This window comes from Mixophyes fleayi, chromosome 2, assembly GCF_038048845.1.
Source record: "Mixophyes fleayi isolate aMixFle1 chromosome 2, aMixFle1.hap1, whole genome shotgun sequence".
In the NCBI taxonomy this organism is placed as follows: Eukaryota; Metazoa; Chordata; class Amphibia; order Anura; family Limnodynastidae; genus Mixophyes; species Mixophyes fleayi.
In genome coordinates, this window is record NC_134403.1 from 144,991,702 (window position 1) to 145,011,072 (window position 19,371).

At 40.7% G+C, this 19,371-nt stretch overlaps 1 protein-coding gene across 1 annotated transcript in view; it reads right to left on the minus strand.

The window, feature by feature from the left end:
* The window catches only part of AFF3 (ALF transcription elongation factor 3), a 317,828-nt gene that overhangs the window by 44,838 nt on the left and 253,619 nt on the right, over positions 1–19,371 (minus strand). Inside the window, exons 8-12 of the mRNA XM_075200161.1 lie at positions 14,794–14,956; positions 11,149–12,102; positions 5,594–5,709; positions 1,608–1,794; positions 395–528 (exon numbers count right to left, since the gene is read on the minus strand). Coding sequence (XP_075056262.1) covers positions 395–528; positions 1,608–1,794; positions 5,594–5,709; positions 11,149–12,102; positions 14,794–14,956 — 1,554 coding nt within the window. The remainder of the gene's footprint in view (positions 1–394; positions 529–1,607; positions 1,795–5,593; positions 5,710–11,148; positions 12,103–14,793; positions 14,957–19,371) is intronic.

A 19,371-nucleotide genomic window follows, 5' to 3' on the forward strand; every position in this document is an offset into this window, starting at 1 on the left:
TCCCACTTAGATGGGGGGCGCCGGTGCCCTGTCTCGCCCAGGGCACCAAAATGTCTAGTTACGGCACTGGGTACGTGATCTGGAGGTGTACCTAGCATTTCTGAAGTGCTAGGAAGCCTCCAATCACCCCTGCTCCCTGAAGAAGACCATTGAATGGAAATGCACAGATGTAATGGTAAAGATGCTTTAAAGCTAAAGAATTTTTGGGACGACAAGATGGTCCCATCAAATCAGGACTGTGCCACCTAAATTAAGATAGGATATATGCTTTACTATAAGCTTTTTTTCTTCAAAAACATATCTGTAGGTTATACCTTCATTTTGTTGATAGGATTATATACTTATTTATCTGGAAATAAAATACACTAAACTGTATAACAGTAGTAATACTCACGTTGTGCTATCAACCAACTGTTTAGTTCTCCTTGCATCTCTATGCCCATTGAGTACTGGTGAACAACTATCCGACTGTTGGTCCCCTCTATTATGCACAGTAGTGGTACTTCCTGAGGGGATAGGAAGTGATCTCTAAAAATAAACATAGAATTATTCTACTGTAATTACAAAAGCAAAATATATTTAATTTTATTGTTGCCAGAGAAAATTGCACTAATGTGAAAGTTACATTAATGAACACCACATTTATTTCAACCACAAAAACTACCACCAATCCTTCACTATCTCCTGTTACTATCCCCTTATCCCCTATTACCCCATTGGATTTTTTTTTTCTCATTTATGGATGCTGATGATTCCTAGATATTCCATTATAATATCGTCATTGTTCATCATTATGCACATAGAATGCCTGTTTTGACTAATATATCTAACCAATTTTTATACCGATAAGTTAAGCTGATGTCATCATTTATATTGTGATGCCTTAATTTATGGAATTGTTTATATGTTCAATGTCCTTATTGTTGTTGTTTTCTCTTCTTTAAAACCAATAAAGAGGATTTCAAATCAGCCACAAATAGCCAACATTGGGAAGCCAGAATAGCTACAGATAGTGTTCAATGGAAAACACTCACTCTCACTATTATAGTTTTAAAATCAGGTTGTGTTTTTAGACCTGATATTGCCCACTGAATCATATCTAACGGGATTTTCTGAGCCTGTATGCCCATTCTGTACTGCACATTTATGCAAGGGGATGCAAGTGTAAGATATGTGCAACCCTAAATATGAATGCAAGTTTTACGCATGCACAGTACTTCAATTTTGCACTAATACGCATCTTTATTTTGCACAAATACACTTATGTGCAAACTCAAGCCGACACGTCATTACTCGAACTCAAGACAACCTGAAAGATTTCTTTGCACTTGTGAGTCACCAACTTAAATCTATTACAGTTCTAAATGTTTTATTTTAAAGTGTTAAAGCATATTTCACCTGTTCCATTCTCCCATACTTGCATTTAGTGCATGGTATATTTACATCGTCACGTGATATTTTTCTTGTAGTTTCCATATTAATAAATGACCCATATAACTCTAAGTATTCACTAAGTGGACCACAGCCTAGGAAAAACCCTGATTGAAAGCATAACTAGGAATGAGTCCTCAGGATTTTAGTTCAGATTATTATAGAAATTAAATTACCTGTCGAGCATGTGACTGGTTCTCTTGCCTATGATGTTGGTTGCAAGAAACATAGGAAGGCACAGTATGTCCATCCCTTTTGCTTGCAGAGGAGAAGCCATTACTTGTACATTTCAGTTTAGGCTCATCAGGAAAGAAAGGCAGAGGAGATAGACATTTCTCAGATTTTGTTAGATGCATCTCAAAGCTGAAAAAAAGACATAGAAGGTCAAGGAATTGTGGGTGCTATATTTCTTAAATTACAACATGACAATCTGATAGTTATATCAAATCCAGACTTAATTAACGAGTGAGCTGATGCAGCACCATATCAAACAGATAGGGATGTACATAACATGTCGGCCTAGGGAGGCACAGGACTACACCAACTCTGAAGTAGGGGGTGTTGGGCATTTAACAACATACTTGCCAACTTTTCCTCGTTGGCTTCATGCCACAGATGGTGAAGCCAACCACGGCTTGTACTGGCTCAGTATCAGGGAGAATGCCAGACTCCTCAGGGAGTGAGAGAGATCACTCCTATTTCAGGGAGTCTCCCTGACATTCAGAGACAGTTGGCAAGTATGAATAACATCAGTTGTTCATATTCTACTGGGGACCTGTTTTCTGTGTTTCAGCTAGTGTTGAATGCAATACCACCAGGGCCGGACTGGGACTAAAAATCAGCCCTGGCATTTAAAGCACACGGGCCCACCTCTGTTGATGAGCAGGAAAAAAAAACACGTGCCACAGCGCATTTGGTGCGCCGCCAAGGGCGTGGCTATATTATGTTGGGGGCGTGGTCAAAATGGTGCGTTGATACATACATTATAATAAAACATTACATTTATCAGGCCCTCCCCATCCATATTACGTCACCCCACCAGACACATTATGACACCCCTAGCCCACTGTACTTATCAATGCTTCTAACGCTGCTGACATTCCTGTTGAGTGAGCAGGGAAGCTCTTAGTCTCACGAGATTAATAAATCTCATGCAACTTAGATCTCCTCGGCTTGCTCTGCAGGCTGTGTCCTGCCCTGGACTGGGAGCACAGATTCCTCCTGCTGACCAGAACTGGATTAAGGCTCGGGGGACCCAGGCACTTAAGTCAGGGGGGCTCCTATGATGTAATTTGGCTATTAGACACATTTTTGACAAATACACAGGCAATACTGTGTGCACTACTGTTAGGTGCACGCAGTTCTGCCTTAGCAAGCAGTACAGTGTGAAGCAGGACATATCTCCCAACTGTTCTTGTAGTCAGACAAAATCCTGACTAAGCGGGACAGTCACCCACCAAATTCAGAACAGTTGGCAGACTGTCCTGGTCTCTCCTACCTGTCTTGTCATTGTCACCACTTGTGGCTGCTGGTGTCTTTAGATCAGTTGCTGCTTGTCTGGATCCTGGAATGTTGGATGCCCTATTTGGAAAAAAAAATGAGTACATGAAATTTAGCCCCGGTGTTAAATCAATATAGCATCCACGTTTTAAAATTAGGCCTCACTCCTGCCCCAACATTAAAATACAAGTATTCACATTTGATAAATACATCAATTTCCCTCCAACTAGCCCTGACATTAAATAGTATTCCCATTTAATAAATACAACTATTTACCTCTCTCCAAACAAGTCCAGCAAGAAATTAAATAGCATATACGTTTAATAAATATATCCATTTCCCACAACCACCCCAGGCATTAACTCATAATCACATTTAATAAATAGACCTCATTTTCCCCAAACAGCCCCACATTCAATTATTAGCTCCCAAACCACCCCAGCATTAAATTAAAAATCCAATCACTCCATCTTAAATTGTTAGGCCCCATTATTTAATTGCCCCACCATCACCCCACAAATAAAATAGCACCCAATAATTAGCCCCTACCTGCAATTCACCATTAGATTAATAGCCTATCTCCCACATTATATTAAGACCATCCCCCCTCACACATTATAGTCATACACCGGCCCCCACACACATACAGTAGTCATACCCTGTCACACGCATACACTCTCTATAGTCATACCCTGTCACACACAAAACATACTATAGTTACACTGTAACACACACACACACACTATAGTCATACACTGGCCCACACACCCACTATAGTCATACACTGGCCCACACACACACATACTATAGATACCCTGTCACACACATACACACTATAATCATACCCTGTCGCACACATACTATAGATCCCCTGTCGCACACATACTATAGATCCCCTGTCGCACACAAAACCTACCATAGATCCCCTGTCACACACACAAAACCTACCATAGATCCCCTGTCACACGCACAAAACTTACCATAGATCCCCTGTCACACACACAAAACCTACCATAGATCCCCTGTCACACACACAAAACCTACCATAGATCCCCTGTCACACACACAAAACCTACCATAGATCCCCTGTCACACTCACAAAACCTATCATAGATCCCCTGTCACACTCACAAAACCTATCATAGATCCCCTGTACACAAACTACCCCCCCCCCTTCCCCGTACACACTCATCACTTATCTTTTAATTCATTTCTTTGTTTGTCACCTCCACTTATGGGCTCCTCTCCATGACTTAGGGTGAATGGTGTGGCCCTGTGGTTCCCACCCCATTGAACCCTCTGAGGTCCCCCCTTCCGGAGGCAGGGGACAGAAGAGTGGGTGCTGGCACAACTCCCTAGGTATGTTCAGAGACTAGACAGAAAGATAACATGAAACTATGTCTAGCAAATACATCCATCTGTGCTAAACACACTTAAGGAATTAAGGAACAAAAAAGCTGGGATAGATTGATTTTGTCTGTGCATATTGGGGCGTCGGGTGATTTATTCCAGTTTGCCTTAACTCTGCACAGAAGTCATCATTCCACCAAAAACTTACAACACAAACATATCATAAATAATACAAGAGGCACTACTTGAACTTACTAAATTCTAAGTAGATAAGTCTTTAGTACCAGATGGTATACATCCAAGAGTAATACAGAATTAGCATTAGTGCTTGCAGAACCATTAATGAAACATTTTAAACAATTGTTGCTGACTGGTGTAATTCCATGTGAGTGGAGAATGACAAAGGCAGACAAACTAGAGTCAAACAAGTTGCAAGACCCATGGCAGCATGAATTTGCTGCTGAGATATCATATCAAACAAATCATGTTTTTTGACTAGGTAAGTAAAGTGATAAATCAGGGTGGATCGGTAGATATAGCTTATTTAGACTTTAACAGGGCATTTGGTACAATATATTAAATCAGAAGCTTAAAATATAGTTTCAGATGATGTGACGGTAAGCACTATGTCTAGTCAAGCATTTGTAACATAAGAAAACTTGATTCCACAAAAGGAGGTGTTACCCCCCCCCCCCTTCTTACCTTGTGCACTCCGCGGCGCGCTCTGTAGTGTCTTCTATCACATGGGACGGCACCTATCACATGGTGCACGTCCCATGTGACATCATCCATTCATCGGAGGGGAGGAGGGGACGCGCTGCAATCAGTAAGTGTAGTGCCGACCCCATCGCTCAGCGCACAGACTGTCATGCCGAATTCCGGCATGACAGTCTGTGCGCTGAGCAATGGGGTCGGCCAGCTAGTAACCGGCCCATCTGGCCATCGGCCCTTCTGGCATTTGCCAGAAGTGCCAGATGGCCAGTCCGGCCCTGAATACCACCATACTAGTAGAAGCATAAAGATCAGGTGGTGCTTCTTAACACATTAATGATAATAGTTGAAGTACATTTCATTTATTAAAACACAGCCAGATTTAAGTAAAAAATAATGGAGAAATATCATCATTATTTACTCATTGGAATCATTTATTGAAAGTACTAATATTTTAGCTATACCTATAGAAAACAGCTGCATATGACAAATCTGCAGTACCTACCACAATGATTATCACTGAATGAAGTCTCTTCTTAGGAAACAGAAAAATAAAGACAGCATCATATCTGCTGGTGGCGTAACAGGGGGAACTCTTTACCTGTTGGTGTTTGTGCTGTCGCTGTTTGATGTATCATAATTGTCCACAGGGAAACGTAATCTGTCTTCCATTTCAACATGATTCTTCTTTGTCATCTGAGAGCCTTCTCTTTCAAACTGCACAACATAAACATTTGTTTAAAGAGGGCATATTGTGGTATATTTGCAGTAAACGTCCAGCAAATTAACTAGCAGAAATCAGTATTACCTTGTCACACATAGGTATTTTGTACCGACACATTAATAGACATATTAATGATAAAGTGGCCATATCAAAAGTAAAACGTGTTATGTTAACTAAAAATAACTTTTTAAAGAGACCCAGGAGAGAAACTACACTGCCCTTTGTATTATTTGGGGTTTTCTGCCACAAAGAAGAGGGGGAGGGGCAGTTCCGCTACTGCCAGAAAGTTCTAATGTAATAAAGTTTATGTTATGCCCTGACACCACAGTTTTTAAACCCTGGTAATACAATGATAATACTGTTTTATTTATAGGAAATAACATGTTCCTTACGTTACCATTGTCAGTAAAATTCACTAATTTATAAACAATTGTATCACGTTTAATTTCAGATAGCAGTGATATAAAATAAAGTACAGCAAAATATCATACTGCCTGCATATAGAGGAGATGACCTACTTAGAACTTGCACCAGAGTAACTAGTTCATATTTCCTCAATGAATTAGAAAATGTGCATTCTAGTTCCTGATTTTAATTGATGGAGATTATGACTAGCATAATTAAAAATTCAGCCAAATCTTTAGATAAAATATGGAGTCCATGGTGGTTATTCTTTAACCCACGTTCCCCTTTTATCTGATCGTTATTCTTCTCTTAAGATTTGGGCCATTTGACATACGCCTCCCATTCCCTCGCTTCACCCTCGTCTCCTTAAGGTTCAGTAACGCCAATCCTTACCTCCCTTCTTTCCTTCTCTCCTACCTATACTTAAAATTGGTTATTTAAGACTAGTTAATTATAATTCACAGACTCGTATGTAAAATGTTTATTTTTTTTTGCTGACATGTTATTATATCAATTCAGCTATTTGTTGAAGTTTGTTACCTTTTTATTGGTATTTGCTACACTCTGACTGTTAATAAATAAAAGATTCAACAACAAAAAAGTCAGATAAAACATTTGTTGAACAGATAATCAATGATCTCTAACATATATGGGTCTGATACAGACTTGGCTGCAATTGCGCCCCAAATTGCAGGCACAAATTGAATTTACTAAAAAATTGCAGGCTTATGCAAACATGTAACTATCACTAAATATGTGCAGACGCCAGTAGCTTATGCACTTGGTTTATGCCAGGCATACATCACATATACCTACACCCATTTTTATAACCATCTGTTTCATTAGAAAATAATTATTTGTTATTGGACATCAATAAAACATCAAAATCCTCTGTAATATAGGAGAATCAACTCCCTGTCTCGCATATGTGAAAATTAAAATACCTTTGCTTAAACACACACACAAAGGCTGTATGCACATCCAAAGAAGAAAGCACATATCAGCTTCAGCGGAGTATTCACAAACAGCCAATCACAAGTGGTTCACTATTGCTGGCGATAGTCATCATGATCATCCTTCATTTGCCCTTGACTACATGCACATAATACGTTATAGATAGATGTGTATACGAGAACACACCTATACTCAGCCTATGTTAGAGTGCCCCTCCCACATCCCGTCTCCTTAGGCACAATCAGCCATAAGTATCCATGTAAATCTGCATAGGCACATCATACGTGCAGTCACTTTTCCAAGCATGAGCACTGCGATTTCATGCAAGATAAACTAACAAACTGGTGTAGTACTCACCCTGCATTAGCCCCTATATATAGCAATATGTACACTATATGCGTGTGCATTGCTAATGTTGGTAGTTAAAAACTGTGCAAAATATATATATTTTTTTACATAGCTTAAATAATTATCTCATTAGTTATATAGTAATTTTCTCTAAATTGTTTTTATTGCTGTAACTAACCATGAGAAAATGTAGTCAGTCAATGCTGGGGCGCACGCAGGATTGTCCCCCCCCCGACCCAAAAAAACCCCAAAAACCACACGAGAGAGCTGCGCTGCAGCTCCGTATCGGCAGCGCTGTCCTATACAGCAGCCACGGCTGCTGTATAGGATAGTGCCGCTATGGCGGCCACTTAGTTAGCGCAGGGGGGGGTTTCTGGAGACTCAGAACCCCCCTGCGTGCGCCACTGCAATAAATGCTCTCAGTTGATGGCAACACACCAAAGAGGAAGAATAGCAGATCAATATAAAAATGTAAAAAAAAGCTGCTTGCCCCCCAAATGGAATAATTTGCAACACTGAATGCTAATAAACGTTAAATAAAGTTAAATAAAATATTACAAATAAATGCTGATGATTTCAGCATTACAGTGGAGTGTAGGTGAAAAAAACAAGATATGTTCCATGCCATTACTACCATTAGAATCATTTATGTAAAAAACATATTACATAGGACCGATTTTCTCTTTTACCCAGTCACAGATTATAGATATGTTCTCTCCTAGCATTCATCTCAGTGCACTCTCAGAACATTGCAAAATACATAACAATTAGATCCCATAAAAGCATTTGTAGAGGCTGGTACAGTACAGCAATTACTTGACCATTAGTAAGCACCTACATCTGCAGGAAGTACATAATAAGTGCAAGAAAGCAGTGACTCAAATGAACTAATGGGTTAGATAAAGCAGTCTGTATTGACGCAGTTTATAATTTACTACAAATATATGAAAAGTTTGACAATACAATTCATACTGTTTTAGAAAAGTATTTTCATACATTGTCTGATAGGCATAATTTGTGAAGTACAGAATATTTAAACATATGTGTCACATCCCCAAAAAATATATTTTCCCTTTTGTAAGTTTCTATTTCATTTTTCAAGATATTTCATATCGTATGGACAATAGTTTTGAGAATGACACAAATATAAGTCTGCTGCTTTAGTTTTTATGATGCCAATTTGCATATACACCAGAATGTCATGAAGAATGATCAGATGAACTGCAAATAAATTCAAAGTCCATCTTTGCCCTGACAATTAACTTTATTCCAAAAACAACATTTCCACTGCATTTCAGCCCTGCCACAAAAGGACCAGCTGGCATTTGGTCACTGACTCTCTCGTTAACACAAGTGAGAGTGTTGACGAGGACAAGGCTGGAGTTCACTCTGTCATGCTGATTTAGTTAGGATAACAGACTGGAAGCTTTAAAAGGAGGATGGTGCTTGAAATCATTGGTCTTCCTCTGTTAACCATGGTTACCTGCAAAGAAATACGTGCAGTCATCATTGCTTTGCACAAAAAGTGCTTCACTGGCAAAGATATTGCTGCTAGTAAGGTTGCACCTAAATCAATCATTTATCAAATTATAAAGAACTTCAAGGAGAAAGGTTCAATAGTTGCGAATAAGGCCAGGACCGTCTCCTAAAGTTGATTCAGCTACAGGATCGGAGCACCACCAGTGCAGAGCTTGCTCAGGAATGGCAGCAGGCATGTGTGAGTGCATATGCACGCACAGTGAGGCGAAGACTTTTGGAGGATGGCCTGGTGTCAAGAAGGCCAGCAGAGAAGCCACTTCTCTCAAGGAAAAACATCAGGGACAGATAGATATTCTGCAAAAGGTACAGGGATTGGACTTCTGAGGAATGAGGTAATGTCATTTTCTCTGATGACTTCCCTTTCAGATTGTTTGGGGCATCTAGAAAAAACGCTTGTCCGGAGAAGGAAAGGTGAGCGCTACCATCAGTCCTGTGTCATGCCAACAGTAAAGCATCCTGAGACCATTCATATGTGGGGTTGCTTCTCAGCGAAGGGAGTGGACTCACTCACAATTTTGCCTAAGAACACAACCACAAATAAAGAATGGTACCAAAATATCTTCCAAGAGCAACTTCTCCCAACCATCAAAGACAAACAAACTGCCTTTTCCAGCATGATGGAGCACCTTGCCATAAGGCAAAAGTGATAACTAAGTGGCTCGGGGATCAAAACATCAAAATTTTGGGTCCATGGCCAGGAAACTCCCCAGACCTTAATCACATTGAGAACATCTGGTCACACCTCAATAGGCAGGTGGACAAACAAAAACCCACAAATTCTGACAAACTCCAAGCACTGATTAGGCAAGAATGGGAGGCCATCAGTCAGTATGTGGCCCAGAAGTTGATTGACAGCATGCCAGGGTGAATTGCAGAGGTCTTCAAAAAGAAGGGTCAACACTACAAATATTGACTCTTTGCATAAACTTAATGTAATTGTCAATAAAAGCCTTTGACACGTATGAAATGCTTGTAATTTTACTTCAATATACCATAGAAAAATCTGAGAAAAAGGTCTAAATACACTGAAGTAGCAAACTTTGTGAAAACTAATACTTGTATCATTCTCAAAACTTTTGGTATTACTGTACACTTGTTATGTGGCAAAGTGCAAATTATAGTTCTTTATTTGCCATTTTAGGTTGGGAGTGCCTCCTTCAGTAGGTGCATGGACAGAATGTAGACAGAGTGTAGCAAAATATACTTCATGATACATTATATTATTCATTATTATACTACATTATAACTTATCAAGTCTTTAATATGCAGCACTAGATAATGGACGGATACATGCACAGATTTGCGCAAAGGTCCAGGTCTAAGGCAGCAGAATTTAAATTATTTATCTATTTTATACATTTATATGATTTGGTGAAAATTTGGGCCATGGAAATCTGCGTGATGTGAAGGAGTAGCCTGCAAAGGTTGTGTAAGGGGCACTTTAAATTACAGCCTCCTGTAGATGCAACGGTGCTATGAAAATCACTACCACCAAGCTCTATATATGTCAGTGTCTGGTTGGCATTTCATACTACATGATCAAATGACAAGTATTTAGAATGAAGAGTTACTGTGAAAGTAAGTTGAGTAACGTAAGTCATTATTAGAATAAAACTGTGGTGATTTGATAATATAAGTGGGACTAGAGTTAAAAGGAAACTCCACACATTTTTTTTAAAATTCATGACACAAAGGGGATAATTCAATTAGCTGCAAAATGTCTCAGGAACGTCCGTGAGACATTTCACAGCGGAGATTTGACAGAAATTTCTAGCATAATAGCTAGCAATGTACACGGCACAATATCTGCGCACCACATCACCGGCAATTCAATTCCTGCCAAATATGATGATTTGTAAATAATTGTTTTTAGTTTTTCTGCTGCCTGGTGGTGGGGAAATATACATATATTGAAGCTGGTTCTAATGTATGTATTTGTGAGCTGTAGGTTTTAGTTCAACTGTAAAGCGTAGCTAGGACTTCCTTATCCACATTCTTTTATGTATTAATTAAAATAGGAATTGGCAGACAGGCTAGTCTACTGTAAGTTTTTCCATTTGTTGAAAGAATGCCACAACAGGAAAATCAATAATAATGTTTGAAGATCATGTTATTGGAAATCAACAGAATGTTGGAATGCAACCAAAAGTATGGCCATTATTGTATACTGGTATGTGTGCACGTACCTTGCGCTTTCGTCGCATTTTCAGCAAAGCGTTATCTGTTGCTAGAGGTAAACATTTATTTTGAGGTGAAGTGGGTGTATTCTCTGTGCTGGTATTCATACTGAGGTTGTCCTGTGGAATCCTTGACAAAAGAGTTAAATCAATCCTGACCCAAAGTGATTTGATCTCATCGCTGCCCTTCACAGAACATACGCTGTCGTTCCTTCCAAAGGGAACTAGTGTGTAGAACTGTTCCTCCAACTCTGGGGCAATATCACTTGTATTCCTCGTATTAACACAGCTGTGTGTGCTGTAAGATTTATTGTGGCCTATGTTATTACTTCCACACTCTTTAAGTCTGTGGTTATTTTCTGATTGGAAAGCTGATATATTTTTAGAAAGAGGAGGTATCTTTAGTTCTGTCTCTGTGCTTTGTTCCGAAGATTGCTCTAAGAACTCAATGAATTCCTTGGATTTTGGAGCCGATCTAGTTATTTGAGTCCATCTACTTTTACAACCAAATAGAGCCGTCCTAGGTTCTTTTCTATGCAGTCCCCTGCTATTACAAGTGAACCTATTTTTAGTCTGGTCAGGTATCTCATTCCCAGGAATTCCTGGGCTTAGAGAAGTGTCATCTAGCTTGTGGCAGTTAAAATGATCTCCACTAGATGTCCTCTCTGCCCTCTTTGTGAGCTTTCTGCAAGCTGTTCTTCTATGAGAAGTGTTTTCAACAGGAGCAGCAACAACAACTGTAGTAGTATTTCCTAACGCTGTGCGATCTTCTCTGACAGGACTCCTGTCATCCTTGTCATTGTGAGTTGACTGACAAACTTCAGAAACTTTGTCACAGGTCTGCCCGACCTCATTTACCCCACCAGAGGTAATCTGTGCTTTGTTGAGAATAGAGTTCTTGTTTGGATTGACTTTGTTCAACCATTTATCCAACTGCCATTTGTTTGATGTCGCCTCCTGAGGCTGTAAGACAAACGCTTTAGGTCAGGTGAAAATTAAAAATCTACATATTCGCATTAAGACATAGAAGTGAACCATTGTGTCAGTTTCCTGCCACTAAAAAGACATCATCATCATCATCATCATTTATTTATATAGCGACACTGATTCCGCAGCGCTGCACAGAGAATTCATTCACATCAGTCCCTGCCCCATTGAAGCTTACAGTCTAAATTCCCTAACACACACAAAGAGACAGACACAGACAGACACACAGACTAGGGTCAATTTGTTAGCAGTCAATTAACCTACCAGTATGTTTTTTGGAGTGTGGGAGGAAACTGGAGCACCCGGAGGAAACCGACGCAAACACGGGGAGAACATACAAACTCCACACAGATAAGGCCATGGTCAGGAATTGAACTCATGACCCCAGTGCTGTGAGGCAGAAATGCTAACCACTAAGCCACCGTGCAATGTTTATTAAGTTGTTACACTGATATAGCTGAAACGTACACTGAAAAGAGTATAAGATTTTATATATCAACAACTATATTTATTGGGACTTTAAAAAATGCACGACACTCCATCAGGAATAAGTTGAATAATTGAAATACCTATGAATGTTTTTTTCTACATAGACTGCTCTTCATCAAACTAAACACAACTTAATAAATTTGGTGCTAAATTTGGGTGATTATTCCCAGAATTCTAAGCAATTATAAATTGGTCAACTTTGAGGTAATATACTAAGGGATATATTTACTAAACTGCGGGTTTGAAAAAGTGCAGATGTTGCCTATAGCAACCAATCAGATTCTAGCTGTCATTTTGCAGAATACTAAATAAATGATAACTAGAATCTAATTCTTTACTATAGGCAACATCTCCACCTTTTCAAACTCGCAGTTTAGTAAATATACCCCCAAGTGTGTTGGTTTATATATTTTTTTAATTTGTTTTTTATTGCATTATAATTTTTTGTTAATATTAATGCTATAGTCATTCATATTATTGAATTGGGCATTCTATTTAAGCAATGAATCCTGCGTGTTTATTAGAAGGTTAGAGGTTTCTACTTGCCAGACTATGTTTATAAGTTTTATGCTATTGGCTAAGCATATCTAAATCAAGTTTATTATTTATATCTTTGGCTAGGCTATTTAAGTATATACACCAAGTTCTCTGTTCTAGTAAGGCCTTCCACATGTTTACTTCTCTACTTGGCATACATTTTCCCCACTACTATTATATTACAATATATTATAAATGATTTTAATATGTTTAGCATTGTAAAAAAAAGGCATTTCTGAGGGAAATCAGAGGTCCACAACATATATGTATCTTATATGTTACAACATATAAGTATCTTATTTACAAGTTCAATAGAATAGACACAGAAAGTATAATATTAAAGGCACCCTGTCACCTATACAAAGTGAAAGCAGCCATATTGTGATTCATGAGAATTGGATTGGGCAGTACCATGGTTGTGTTTCACAAATTTATAATTAGAGATGAGCAAGATTGTGGCGGAATGTTGCACAAATCAAATTTCGCTCTCTTTTGTGGTAGTGCAAAGATCCAGTTATATAGTATTCGAGAAATATTTTGCTTGGGCATTGTGCACTGTACTTGTACATTTCAAGTTCCATAGGTTTTACAGTCTATAAATAAAGCTTGGACAATGACGGTGTCAATTCTGTTTTGTGATGTGGATGGGGTAGAATTCTAATTGGAACAAAAATGATAGAAGGAATTGTGCACGGAGCGCTTAAGGCTAAATCCGCTGAGAAAATGTGCAAAATTCCACAAGCAAATGCAGTGTGAAGGGAATATTCTGCAGAACATATAGCTCATTTCTATATATAATGCTCAATGACTCATTATTTACCACAAATAATAGTCCCAGCAATTAAGTTTAACTTTAGTGTAAGGAGAATGCTGCACAATGCATTATATTACTAAGTGACTGGAGCTGCTTCAGCAAACTTTGACTATGCCATATTGCCCTATACTGTGTTCTTGGAATTCACTTGACATATTTCTTGGTTCTTAAAATGTAATGTGCCCAAGAAATTAAAACTCCTTAGCTCTTTGGGTCATGTAGTTATATAAAACACATGATACATTTTAAGCACTCTGGCAGAATAAAATTGTATTTCATATATTGTCAGAATTCTCAGCATTCAGGCCCAGAAAATTAGTCATTGCTTATTTCCTTGTGTATTAGCTAGATTATTAACACATTACAATAGACGGAATGGCCTGAATACATTGTAGCCATCTGTATGTGTCACATACATTGCAAAAACATAAACATATAAACATATTCTTTATTTTCCCATCCACCGCAATGATTTGTTTTAGACACTAATGTTATGTATTATTGGAGCTGTACTGTGTTCTGAGCTATGTGCAGGTATCTGTGACAATCATGAATGCAACACGTGCTTGTATTGTTTAATGCCTTTACAGAGAGGTAAACTCTTATTCAATCTTTACTTTCCTGCTGCATTGAGCTGGTATGTGGGAACGCAGCCCCTTGTCCTGTGCAGCTATGCCAAACTTTACAAACATTCCCATCAAGCATTCACTTCACAGAGGCTGTAACATCACACTAATCACATTTGGAGCTTTATAGACTCTCACCCAGCCTGCATGGTTTAGTGAGATTTTCCATGTTTTTCTGTCGGAACTACACAAATGCCTTACCTCAGGGCTGGTACATACAGATGGCTTGCTGCTCTCACTCTCGCTGGAACTACTCTCACTCTCGGAGTCCGATTCAGAGCTAGTGTCAGATTCACTTGAGCTGCTGCTTGACCCTTTGATGGAGGCTCCTGAGGCTCTGTTACTGCATTTTTGAATGTCCCCACTAATAGCGCCAGAGAGAGAGAAAAATGTTAAAATATACCTTGTGGCATTATGTTTTCCTGTCTAGTTTACAAATCCCATGTTGTTACATTTTGTAAAGATACAGTTATGGTAATCTAACTCTTAATACCACCCCCTTTTCTTAATAACACATTGCTTAGTACAGTACTTGGTATAATCACAGCACATACGGGCATTACAGTGTATTAATGTCAGTATCTGTCACCCTCTTCTATGATGACATGCCAGTATAAAAGAGAACTCTATATAAAATCTAAATGACAAAACAAAAATATGTAATCTTAGAGGTGACATACCCCTTTACATTGCCTTTATTAAAAAGTAAACTGTAATAATGAACATCTGTCCCCTCCATCATGAACTAGAATACAGACAGAAGCACAGAATTTTATTGCATAAAGCAGTGGATCCCAAACTTTCTCAGTTCAAGGCACCCTTAGGGTTTCCATAATTTTTTCAAGGCAGCCCTAAGCTAAAATAATTACCAAGTGATACATGCATCTTGTTTTAACTGCTGCCTTCCTGAATTCTATTAATGGATTGAATACAGTGTTTGATTATTACAATCAGATCCCCTCTGTTCATTCTTCCTCTAGAGTATACATGTTAAGCTCTAAGGGGTAGATTCAATTCCACGGGGCGTGCATCATTACTGTTACTACGGTAATTTTAACACGGATTTCTTCTCGCGGCTCAGGGAGATGTGAGCAAAAACCAGCATTGAAATGACCATACTAACAGTAATAATGCCAGATCCGTCCGCAACAAGCTGACTGCTATCCACGACCTCTTTCTATCCAACTCCTTGCCGTTACTGAAACCTGGCTCTCCGATTCTGATACTACTTCCCCCGCTGCCCTCTCCTATGGTGGCCTCTCCTTCACCCACTCCGCCAGGCCTGGTGCCCGCCCTGGCGGTGGAGTTGGCCTCCTCCTTGTCACTCACCGTACTGTGAGTGCCTCTTCCCGGACATTTAGGAACCGTGGCCGTCCTCCATCCTGAGGGTCTGCGCATGCGCAGCCCTTTCCTACCCTTCAGTGTATGTCCCTTTAACTTAATTGGCAGATCAGGCAACCTCCCTATATTAAGCACCTGTGGTCATCACCACATTGCCTGATCTTGGAGTCTCATTCCTCATGAGTCTCTGAAGGTGTTCCTGTATTTCTTGTGTATTCAGTGCTGCTGATTCCTGGGGTTTCCAAACCACTTCTACTACTGTGGTTCCATACCACTTCTACCATCAACTGTATCATCATGACTGTTTGCTGATTCCTATCCGCTGCCTCCGTGCACTACAGTCTTCTACACCACTTCAACGTTATTTCATATCAATGTGACTGTTTGCTCATTGCTATCCGCTGCCTCCGTGCACTCCAGCTTTTACCTCACTCACCTGCTTCTCATCAAGTCTGTTTGCTGATTACTATCCGCTGCCTCTGTGCACTACAGTCTCCTGCTTGCAACTCGCCTGTGTTCAACATCGTGACTGCCAGCTGACTACTATCCGCTGCCTCTGTGCACTACAGTCTCCTGCTTGCAACTCGCCTGTGTTCAACATCGTGACTGCCAGCTGACTACTATCCGCTGCCTCTGTGCACTACAGTCTCCTGCTTGCAACTCGCCTGTGTTCAACATCGTGACTGCCAGCTGATTACTATCCGCTGCCTCCGTGCACTACACTCTCATCTCATCTTTGCTGTGACTTCCTCGAGACTGCCGCTTTTCATTACCATCTGCTACACTTCGTGATCTACAGCTCCTGCCCTGCGCTGCACTCCTGTTTCCCATCGCTGTTGGTTCCTGTGGTTGCTACTGGTTACCTCCGTGTGCCGCTGAGTCCTGCCGCTGTGATCAGCGCTATCGTCCATCTCCTGCTGATCCACTCTCCACGCCTTCACGTGTTCCACTGGCCTCTACCCTCCTGTCAGCATTGGATTTGTATCTCTTCTACTACCCTCTGCTGGATCATCTCCATTCTCCTGGGTTTCCTATTAGTCCAGTTCCACGTGTTGCTGACTCCTGTGGATTCGTGTCCCTGTCGGTCTACTCACCTGTGCGCTGCACCTGCTAGACCGCTGCTTCTCCTATCCAGGGACTTCCTATCCAGTCGGCCTCCAGCCGCTCAGGTACCGCTGCAATCCCATCTGACTGCTACTGCTGAACCACGGTATGCATACTTCTCATTGACTGTGCTGTGTATTGCATATCTTGCTGGACTGTGTTTGGTTCTCTCTGAAGTCTGCTATCCGCTGAGTCTATTGCCATCATTGACTGCATTATCATTGTGCTGGACTACTTCAAGAGACTTTCTAGATTGCAGACCTGATCAGTCATTTACATATATATATACCTATATTGTGCATATTACTGTGGATCGTGTATAAGGTGCCTGTGTATATCCTGTGTTGCAGTCTTCCCCCGTGCACCTCCTCACATATATATGCAGTGGTACAACTTGCTGATGTCAGACCACTGATCCCTGTTTCCGGTATCACCTGTTCCATTATCCTCTCACATAGCAGTGGTACAACTTGCTACCGCAGACCACTGACTACCTGGATACCTCCACTTGGATTCCATTCCTTCACTCAGACAGCGGTACAACTTGCTACCCGCAGACCGCTGACTCTCATCACCTCCTTGTTTCTGTTGGACATTCCTCCTCACTATAGCAGTGGTACAACTTGCTATCGCAGACCACTGACTACCTTCACGTGTCCTTGTCCATACAGTTCCTTGTGTATCATTACCTCATTATTACCAGTGTTGCTAGTCATAGACTTTCCTGAGCATCTCATCGGCCATCATTTCATGTTCCGTGATCACCCAGCTACCAGAGTACCCTATTACCATCTACATTGCTCTGGTAAGCCTACCATCTGGTGATCCCTGGGTAAAGACTCCTAGTGCCCGTGACAGTAAGATCAGGCCATGACAGACCCAGATGTGGAACCTACCGCCAAAGAGATGCTGCAACATCTGGTTAGCCGTGTGGAGCAACAGGATGCCCGCCAACAGCTGTTACTTCAGTGTTATCAGTCATTAACCTCCCAAGGTACATCTGGACAGACTGTGACAGCTACTACTGAAGCTCCTGTGCTTTCCTCCGTTTCCCCATTGCCATCCCAGGTGTCTATAGCTTCCACGCTTCACCTGCCTACTCCGTCAAAGTACGATGGAGACCCCAAAACTTGTAGGGGTTTCCTTAACCAATGTTCAGTCCATTTTGAGCTCCAACCTCAAAATTTTTCTACCCATCGTTCCAGAGTGGCCTATCTTATCTCTTTGTTTTCAGGACAAGCCCTGGCTTGGGCCTCCCCTCTGTGGGAGAGGAACGATCCAATATTACAAGATAGTGCCAAATTCATTTCTACATTCCGAAGTGTGTTCGATGAACCAGGTCGTGTGACCTCCGCTGCTTCCAGCATCCTCCGTCTGCGACAAGGATCTCATACTGTAGGCCAGTACGTCATTCAATTTAGGATCTTAGCCTCTGAACTTCAGTGGAACACTGAAGCCCTAGTTGCCGCCTTCTGGCAGGGGCTTTCCGATAAAATTAAAGATGCACTGACTACCCAAGAGCTTCCTTCGTCACTTGAAGATTTGATCTCTCTATGCCATCGTGTTGATATGAGATTTCGTGAAAGAGAGGCTGAGAAAACGACTTCTGCTAAAGCACCTTTTCGCTCTAACCCTCAATTTCGTCCAGTGTCACCCGCTGTGATTCCCATGGAGATTGGACGTTCCAAGTTATCTTCTGAGGAGAGGAAACGAAGAGTCAAGAATAGACTCTGTATCTATTGTGCTGATTCCACTCATGTCCTCAGCTCCTGCCCTAAGAGATCGGGAAATGCCAGGCCCTAACTAGTTCTGGAGAGGTGAAGTTAGGGTCCCTGGAGTCCTCTCCATCGTCTATGAAATCTAAAGTCTGCGCTTTTGATGTGACTATTTCCTTTGCTACCAAGACCTTTGAGTCACAGGCATTGATTGATTCCGGAGCAGCAGGAAATTTTATTTCCAAATCGTTAGTTAATCAATGGTCTCTACCAATGATTACCTTAAAAACTCCCATTACTGTGACGGCTATCGATGGATCACGTCTCATCAACGGTCTCATCACCCAGAGTACGTCTCCAGTAACCCTTCAGATTGGTGCTCTGCATCATGAAGAGATATCGTTTTTAATTCTTCCTGTTACGACAAGTCCGATTGTCTTAGGCCTTCCATGGCTTCAGTGTCATTCTCCCCAGATTGACTGGCGCACTTCTCAAGTTATATCTTGGGGAGCTGAATGTCATCATCGTTGCCTCTCTCAAGTGGTTTCATTCAAAAGACAGCATTCGTCTATTCCACCAGGGCCTCCTCCACAGGATCCTTCATCTACGGATCTGTGTG